Below are 9,745 nucleotides of genomic sequence, written 5' to 3' on the forward strand. Positions count from 1 at the left end.
GCATTTAGATTAGTCATCCTTTTTATTAAGATTATGATTAAGAAAAACTGAAATCATTTCAAGAGAAGTTGTATAGAGATTGTACAGAGTGGTTTTGCATTGCTGAGCTGGAGTTTTTGATTCTTTTCTCCCCTGTGCGGTTTCCTCTGGGTTCTGCAGTTTCCCCCATCTTTGAAAAACATGCCAGTAAGTGGACCGGCTACTCCATTGTCTCATCCAGTGTGTGTCTATGCCCCCGGAGTGTGATTGCAAGCTAGGGTCAAGATCCATTGCAACTTTGACGATGATAAGCCAGTTACTGAAAATTGACTAAAGAAATAAATAATTACTTTCATCAAAAATTTGAATGCTGAAAATACTCAAAAAGTCCATTCAGGTGTATAAATCTCATTGCATTTTACAATTCATTTCTGTTAGTTGTTCTTATTTCAATCTTACACTGCTTTAGGTTTTTTGATAGGATATGAATTCATTTATGAGAGACTTGTGACGTAGCTACACGCCTCCTTTCGGCTGGTCGTGGTCCGTTTGGAGCCAATAGGAATACAGGGCACTTTCGTTTATGGTCTTTGTAGGAGGGGCTTGTTATCATGCCGAGCTCTCACTCGGGACAGAAAGCGCGTGCAGGCGCCGCATCTTTTACATCGACCACCTGTTGACTGGAGTGTAAACTTATCGAAACACACTAGACTGAACTCGGATCTCGTACAGATGTGCAGTGGAGCTCCATCTGCACACAGAACTGTGAGAAAGTTTTACAGAAGTTTGTTAAACGAGTGGTGCGCTTAAAAGAAGAAGCGCGAGCAACTTTTAGTAAGTGAGTGTAGTAAGTGACATCGAGGACATGCACGTCATTTACAGTTTAATGCGCAATGCTTTTTGGTGAGGTTCATTAATTGGAAAGCCAAATGTCATCCGTGCACGTTCACCCGAACTGCATTGTATGTGATTTACGCGTGAGATGGTCCGTTATAACCTCCCAGGTTGGGGAGAAATAACTTAAAAACACTGTGACACGCGTTTTCGCCTCAGGATGAAAGTAGTGAGCGTGCTTTTTGCGCTGGCCGCTTTTTGGAGGCTAAGTATGACGAGCAGGAGACACTGTCCCGACCTTACCGTGGAGAGCTGTGAGTGCGCAGCAGAGCGCTCTGGGGCGCTGAACCGACGCAGCGCGCGCGTCACGGTGACATGTGATGAAGCAGATCTGACGGATACGCTGGAGCCTCGCGCGCTGCTCACCACCACCACGTCACTGTGAGTCCACTGAGAACAACGTGGGAGTTTTGGGTGGATAAGATAAAGGGTGAATGAAAGATGGATGGATGGATTGGTGGGTGGATGGATGGATGGGTGAATAAGATAAGATAAGATAAGATAAGATAAGATAAGATAAGATATACCTTTATTCGTCTCACAATGGGGAAATTTCTCTGTTAGAGCAGCAAAGAAAAATAAATGCAAATATATAAAAAATAAAGACATAATATAGTATACAGTACAACACAATGTATAAATACAAAGAAGAAAAAAGACACCACGGTTGAATGGATGGATGGATGGATGGATGCATGCATGGATGGATGGGTGGGTTGGTTTGTGTAGGAGTGGCATGAATTTCACACTTTTAAAAGAGCTTTTCAAGTTTAGAAAAAATAAAATAAAATATTAATTAAAAATATCATTATTCAAATGCATACCACCATTTTCTGCCTATAAACTGGAGCCATAAAGGGTTTTATTTCTGAAATTTAAATTCACAGAAAACTTTAAGTTCAGTCAGGTGCCATTATTTATAAGACTACCTGTTATCGAGGTATGGATTAAAAGTATTCAGTTCATATTCATTCAGTTAAAGTGAGGGCAATTCTCTTTTTTTAAATCTCTAATTCTCTAATTCAAATTAACACACAAAAGGCAGGCATTATGAAGCATAAAGAATGGTTTACAAAACAAAACTGGATAAGGAAAAAAAGATTGAGATATTCTTTTGGTTGCATAAAAATATATGATAATATGATTGATAACAAAATATTAGTCTTTCTTTCTTTCTTTCTTTCTTTCTTTCTTTCTTTCTTTCTTTCTTTCTTTCTTTCTTTCTTTCAGCTCCACTTTATATACTGATTAGAGTTATTGTAGCTGCTACAATTTCTCTTTAATTTCTTTTTCTTATTTTATCTTTCATACTAATTTTGGGCTTAATGTACATTATACCGTTAGAAATTCCTGGTGGAATTTGGTGCATAAGTTCAGAAAATAATTCATCCAATTTCCCTGTCAAATGAATCTAGCAATGAATCATTAAAAGTCATTACTTGGCAATTAATTTTCTCTTTTCTGTTGACTGCACAACCGCAGCTACTTCAGTGCCTGTTCTACTGAGTGAAACACTACAGGAATAAATCTTGTGGGAACATTACAGGACGTGTTTAACTAACACCTCTAAATGGACTCCTATCAACATAAACAGAAAAGCTCTATCTCCTTGGGTACAGTATCTCATTTAACTTACGGCTGATCTGCTGAATCAGTAGATTTCCTGCAGAGTGGGTTATTGTGAAAGTTTAATTTGCAGAAGTGATTTTCCTCAGGGTGACTACATTGGCATTATTGGACTGTAATGTGTAGGGCTTATGTTATCTTTTTGCTGTGATGCAAGCCAGATTAGTTGATTAGTTTATCTGGAATAATACAATGTAATTGTTACATTATTACGTTCAAACATAATCAGAATTAATATGTCAGGGGGCTAAATCATAAATGAATTATCTAGTCCATTATTTGTGTGAATGCTTAATTGTGTTAGTTGTCTGGAGTAGAGGGGACAGCTGTATTTGGAAACAAGCTGCGAGATACAGCTACAGCTACAGCTTAAGGGGGCATCATGCTAATAAAAAACATCTATGTGTATGTGTATATTATATATAAGTACCATACAATGTGTTTCAGTCAAAGACACAACAAATATAAAAGCAAAAAAGAGCAGAGTTTTCCCCCAGTGCTAGTGAGTATCAGCAGAAGGAGACTGTCATAACAGTATCCCACTGAAACCCTGTACCTGTGTGCTGGGAAATGATGAACAAAACACTGACAGTCCAGCCAAACTCTCCAGTTTTTTCATCTTGATGTAATGTAATGTACTGGTCATTTGTATTGTGGTGTACAGTACTAATCAAAGACAGATGCAACAGTGGGAAGAAATGTAGTGACCATTTTTAATTTCCTGCTGAACACTTCAGAATATCTGATATACATTATATAAAGGCTATTAGTTTAAAGTGAACCATTAAATTAAAGCAATAGTGTAATTATAGTATAAATTCATTCATCTACCAAAACTGCTTTATCCTAGTCAGGGTGAATCTGGAGTCTATCCCAGAAACACTGGGCACTGGGCAAGAACACACCCTGCATAGGAAAATAAAGACATTCAGTTTCCATAAATAACAGCGCATAATGTAGTGAAGGTGGTTCAGAGGGTAAAATTGCTACCTTACAGCTCCAGGGTCTTCGATCCAGAGCTATGGTTACTGTCTCTCTGTCTGTCTGTCTGTCTGTCTGTCTGTCTGTCTGTTTGTCTGTCTGTCTGTGTAAAGTTTTGTGTATTCAGATGTGTTTTTGAGGGTTTCTTTTAAGTTCTGGATTTACTGCACATTACCCCTAAGTATGTAAAGGTGTGTGAATAGGATGTTCCTGGTGCCTAGTGATGTCCTGGAATCCCACCCAGGATGTATTCTGTGAACACACCCAGTGATCGTGAACCCTGATCAGGATGAAACAGTAACTGAAGATAAATGTGTTGTGAATATACTGATATGGTGAAGTTATTGCTATAGTCCTGATGTAAATGATGACACTTGCATAGTGTACTACTGTAGGATGTCAGTACTAGGATGCTGCAAACACACAAACTTATACCTGACTGACTATATTCTGTATGGAGCCAGATATCTTTAGTGCTCCACCTATAAATACCCCATGCTGTGGGCTTGCTCACTAATAACCAGGGTGCACTTATATTACTATCAGATTTGCACTGCTAAAAACTGATAATTTATCGGATTATTTGTAAATATAGTTTGAATGTAAAGAAATGCTTTAGTGGGAAGTGACAGGAATTGCTTTTCCTAAGAGTATGAAACCAATCCTAACAGATACAGCATTTTAGACCAGTTTGGTGTAATGTCACTCACGTCTCACCAGTTGCGACAAGGGCTTCATTTTGAAAATCATTTTATATTGTAGTCTACAGAATTCTGTATAGATATATTGTAAAGCAGTGCAGCAAGTCATTAAAAGCTACACTTGTTATTAGTCATTACAGCTCTTTCTTTGGTGTAGTTTATGCTGTGTTTGGACAGTATGTCAATTTTTAATCAATATAATTAAATATATATATATATATTTTTTATCATGCTTCAGTGCTATAAATCTTCTCCAATCACTACTGATGATGTATTATGGCTGGAAGTAGCAGATTATACACATTTATAGCCCCAGTGCACATGGAATCTATTGATGTATCAGCAAAGTAAATCCACTCATCTTCTGTACCATTTACTGTATACTTCACGGCATCACTGGGTAAATGGGGTTCTAGAGCACAAGGTGGGGGACACGAGGACATGGTGCCAACTAATTGCAGGGCAAAATCTCACACACTCACACATCTATTTGACAAATTAGAGATGTCTTTGGACTGGTGGAGGAAAGTGGTGTACCCAAAGGAAACCCCCAAAGCACAAGGAGAACAGTAATCTCCAAGCACACAAAGTAGAGACAGGAATAAAACACCCAATCTCTGAGGTGCAAGTTTACCATGCTAACTACAGTACTAAGCCAATGTAGATACAAAAGTATGTGATTCTACTGTCTGGGCTGGAAAAAATCAGCCTCAGATTGCATACCATTCTAGGTATTTTTACTTTTGGCACCCGATGGTACTGTTGTTATTAATTCCAGAAAATGAAAAAATATTCCACTTTAAGTCATTTGTTGTGAAGTAAATAGGAAAATGGGAATGGCAAAAATTGTATTTTACTTTCATTTTCTAAAATTAATTTTCCCTGTCATGGTATTTAGATTTAAGCAAATATTACCAGATGTCACTAAAAGTTACCGCTTGTAAAGATGTAACCTTGATGTATATTTTCCCATACCAATGTGTACTTGACTTTTGGCTTGAAATTTAATCCTAATGTTTTGGTCCTGCTTGGCCAGGAAGTCTTGTTCCTGCACTGGGAAGTATGACCTTTTATCAAACTGAAGTGGCCACCCTTGTCTCACTTTTGTTTCCCCACACTGAAAAAATAAACATCTTAGAGAAGGAAGTGTACATATGGCCAAAGGTAAGCTGACTGTACTGTTCAGTCCTCTGGCTGTTTACTAATGCCTCCCTTTGGCCTCCTTTATTTTCACAATTATTGCCCTTAGACCCTGGGGTGCTGCATTATTCTCGTTAGCATGCTGGCATTATTGCCCCTCTCTGTGCTTGTGGCATGATGCCTCACTTTTGTTAAGAGCAACAGACTGAAGAGATCTCATCTGAATTATTGGAATGATTATTAAAATGAAACCATGCTGGGTTACAGTGAATTTTGTTGGATTTATTTCGCATTTGGTACATCGAAGTGTCAAAGAGATATGATGCATGATTTTTAGGGGTTTATTGTAAGGAGATCTGACAGGTTTTCATTGATCTTACACATTTAACAGAATGTTCACATCTATTTTAAAGGAGTGTGAATTTTATTACTTTTTATTATTTTTCTGAAAAACGTTATCATCTGTGAACATTTTACAGTAAACAATATCCTTCGGGCAAATACTAGTAACATGTAACGTGTGTGAGCTTTTTGCATGTTTACACTGAAAACTTTTTATTTTCTCTGAAGCTGACATAATTGCTTTTTGGAATAGCTTAAATTAGCTAATAATTCATAAGGATAGCCATATTCATTAAGTCACAATGAGCTGTAATCAGTAATTATGGTAATTATATTACAGAAGCTTGTTCAATTTGTTCATTGGTGTATATGAATTTGTGAAATAGGTTAGATCATACACACACACACACACACACACACACACACACACACACACACACACACACACATATATATATATATATATATATATATATATATATATATATATATATACTCATTACATTATTATATTACATGTGTTTGTGTGTGTGTGTGTGTGTGTGTGTGTGTGTGTGTGTATGATCTAACCTATTTCACACACACACACACACACACACACACACACACACACACATATATATATATATATATATATATATATATATATATATATATATATATATATATATATACTCATTACATTATTATATTACATGTGTTTGTGTGTGTGTGTGTGTGTGTGTATATATATATATATACACACACACACACACACAAACACATGTAATATAATAATGTAATATATAATGTAATAAAATGTAATGGTGGTTGATTTAAATCAATAGACGTTAATTCAAAGTTGTAAAATGCCTGATACTTGATACATGTTGAAGCTAAAATAATTACTAACAATTTTTCATTGTACTTGTCCATTCTTCCAACTTTTTGATCTGAGGCTGGGAAGTGACAGGAAAGCGTAACAATGCTGCCAGTTCATCTGGAGTGCTTGTAGCATACACACACACACACACACACACACACACACACACACACACACACACACACACACACACACACACACACACACACACACACACACACACAAACACACACACGCAAGAATTTATGTGAAACTTTTATGGTTGTGAACCCATTTTTATTGGATTCCCTTCTTTGTTGTTAATTGGCTCTTGTTCATACATGTTTATTTCAGCAGAAGCTTACAGTGCTTTGCTGGCAGAGACATGTGTCAGTTCTGCTTCGGACACATATTGCCCAATTATTTTTCCTTTGGTGGATGCTCTTGTCTTATTGACACACGCTTCTGGGATACTGTTGATTTATTATTCAAGCATCTAAGAAGGTTCTGGCTTTCCTTTCATTTACACAGTATACAAAAGTATTCATACCCACTGAACTTTTTCACATTTTGACATGTTACAAACAAGAATGTATTTTATTAGGATTTTATGTGATAGACTAACACAAAGTGGCACATAATTGTGAAGAGGAACGAAAATTATAAATGTGTCCAATTTTTTTTTTTACAAATAAATATCTGAAAAGTGTGGCATGCATTTGTATTCAGAGTCAATACTTTGTAGAACCACCTTTCGCTGCAATTACAGCTGCAAGTCTTTTGGGGTATGTCTCTACCAGCTTTGCACATCTAGAGAGTGAAATTTTTGGAAATCTTTGCAAAATAGCTCAAACTCAGTCAGATTGGATGGCGAGCATCTGTGAACAGCGATTTTCAAGTCTCGCCACAGATTCTCAGTTGGATTTAGGTCTGGACTTTGACTGGGCCATTCTAACACACGAATATGCTTTGATCTAAACCACTCCATTGTAGCTCTGTATGTTTAGGGTCATTGTCTTGCTGGAAGGTGAACCTACGCCCCAGTCTCATGTCTTTTGCCGACTCTAACAGGTTTTCATCTAAGATTGCCCTGTATTTGGCTCCATTCATCTTCCTATCAACTCTGACCAGCTTCCCTGTCCCTGCTGAAGAAAAGCATCCCCACAACATGATGCTGCCACCACCATGTTTCATCTTGGGGATGGTGTGTCCAGGGTCCTTCTTCCACATGCTTGCTGTGTCCCCCACAAGGCTTGTCGCAAACTGCAACCGGGATTTCTTATGGCTTTCTTTCAACAATGGCTTTCTCTTGTCACTCTTCCATAAAGACCAGATTTGTGGAGTGCACGACTAATAGTTGTCCTGTGGACAGATTCTTCTACCTGAGCTGTGGATCTCTGCAGCTCCTCCAGAGTTACCATGGGCTCTGCTTGCACGGCCTGTCAGTTTAGGTGGATGGCCATGTCTTGGTAGGCTTGCAGTTGTGCCATACTCTTTCCATTTCTGGATGATGGATTGTACAGTGCTCCGTGAGATGTTATATTAATTGGGATATTAATTTATAACTTAACCCCGCTTTAAACTTCTCCACAACTTTATCCCTGACCTGTCTGGTGTGTTCTTTGGTCTTCATGATGCTGTTTGTTCACTAATGTTCTCTAACACACTTCTGAGGGCTTCACAGAACAGCTGTATTTATACTGAGATGAAATTACACACAGGTGCACTCTATTTACTAATTAGGTGACTTCTGAAGGCAGTTGGTTTCACTGGATTTTATTTAGGGGTATCAGATATTTATTTGTATTGAATAATTTCCCAGTTTTTTTCGGGTTATTTCATAAAATCCCAACAAAATACATTTTTATTTGTGGTTGTAGCATGTCAAAATGTGGAAAAGTTCAGTGGGTATGAATACTTTTACAAGGCACTGTATTACTCAAAGACCGTGGCAAGCTGAATATCTGTGTATATTACAGCTACGTACCAGTTATCAAAAGGTGTTACAGTCACACATGAGTTAGATGTATTCAGTTCAGTAACTGGTGATATTCCATTTGTTTATATGGTAATATTCCTTCATTCATTCATTTGTTTATCTTCAGTGAATACTTTTTCCTGACCTGTAAAATTTTTCAAATCCCGAGTCTGTTCCAGGAGCACTGGCCATGATGCTATAATACATTCTGGATCGGACACCAGTTCACCACACACATATGTATGGAAAGTTTCATACAGTATCTTCTGAAATTTACTAGTCCATATAAGTCAGAACATGACATATTTCAGAGGAAACCTAGATGGACACAGAGGATATGGCAACATTCTGTTTGTATAATTAAACATAAAATGGTTAAATAAAGCAAACATTAATTAATTCATTCATTTATCTTCAGTAATTGTTTAAAGCTAGTCAGGTTTATTGTAGAAATAGAGCTCTGGGAGAATGAAGTGGGAATTCACCCCGCATGGGATACCAGCCCATTGCAAATCACAATGCACAGACTTTCACACACTAATTCAACTAGAGGCAATTTAGCATAATACTAGCATCTACTGCCATGCCAGGAGGAACCCAGAGGAAACTCACACAGGATAACACTTAATATACAGTAACTGAAGCTCTCGAATGCACATTGGAGTTGAATGCACATGAAGTGGCAATACTGTTATTTGCTTCTTAAACACTCTCAACAGTAGTGCTTCTCTGTTAAAGTGAATGCAAGTAAAGGGTAACATTATATATACTGTTTTCAATTATCATGATTTGATTCAAGCAAGAAGGGTCAAGCTATATTTTTTGCTTGTCTAGAGGACTAGTGTTGATTTTGTGGTGCCTCATCTGTATAGTGGTCAAAGGTTGAACTGTGAAGCGGTCTTTAATGTGTGTGTGACACAAGGCCAAATGTACTGCAGCACTGCTACTGCTGAAGACAGGAGGAGTGTGAATGCTTACTGACAGCTGCTCTGGCATTAGGATCAGTTACAGAAAGAGAGACAGGGAGAGAGAGAGGAGAGAGAGCTTGCACAGAACTACTGCTTGGCACATAGATGAGAACAGGCTTTTTGTGGAAAGGATCTGTCCACGCTCTGGTATTTTCCGTGCATGGACCCACACCTCACTTCCATAACTGACAGTGTGACTGAGGTTGTTCTCTAATTTCCTCGGGTTTGAGACTGAGCAGCTGCTTTCTGGATTTCTGGTCAATTTTGTGTGTCTGTGGCAGTCACATATCTGGAA

General features: G+C 37.8%; 1 protein-coding gene across 1 annotated transcript in view; it reads left to right on the forward strand.

The window, feature by feature from the left end:
* The first annotated feature begins 584 nt into the window (after positions 1-584).
* The window catches only part of LOC113661016 (adhesion G protein-coupled receptor A1), a 191,052-nt gene continuing 181,891 nt past the window's right edge, over positions 585-9,745 (forward strand). The window contains exon 1 of the mRNA XM_027174915.2: positions 585-1,254. Coding sequence (XP_027030716.1) covers positions 1,034-1,254 — 221 coding nt within the window. The 5' untranslated portion in view covers positions 585-1,033. The remainder of the gene's footprint in view (positions 1,255-9,745) is intronic.

The sequence above is a fragment of the Tachysurus fulvidraco genome, chromosome 4 (assembly GCF_022655615.1).
Source record: "Tachysurus fulvidraco isolate hzauxx_2018 chromosome 4, HZAU_PFXX_2.0, whole genome shotgun sequence".
Classification (NCBI taxonomy): Eukaryota; Metazoa; Chordata; class Actinopteri; order Siluriformes; family Bagridae; genus Tachysurus; species Tachysurus fulvidraco.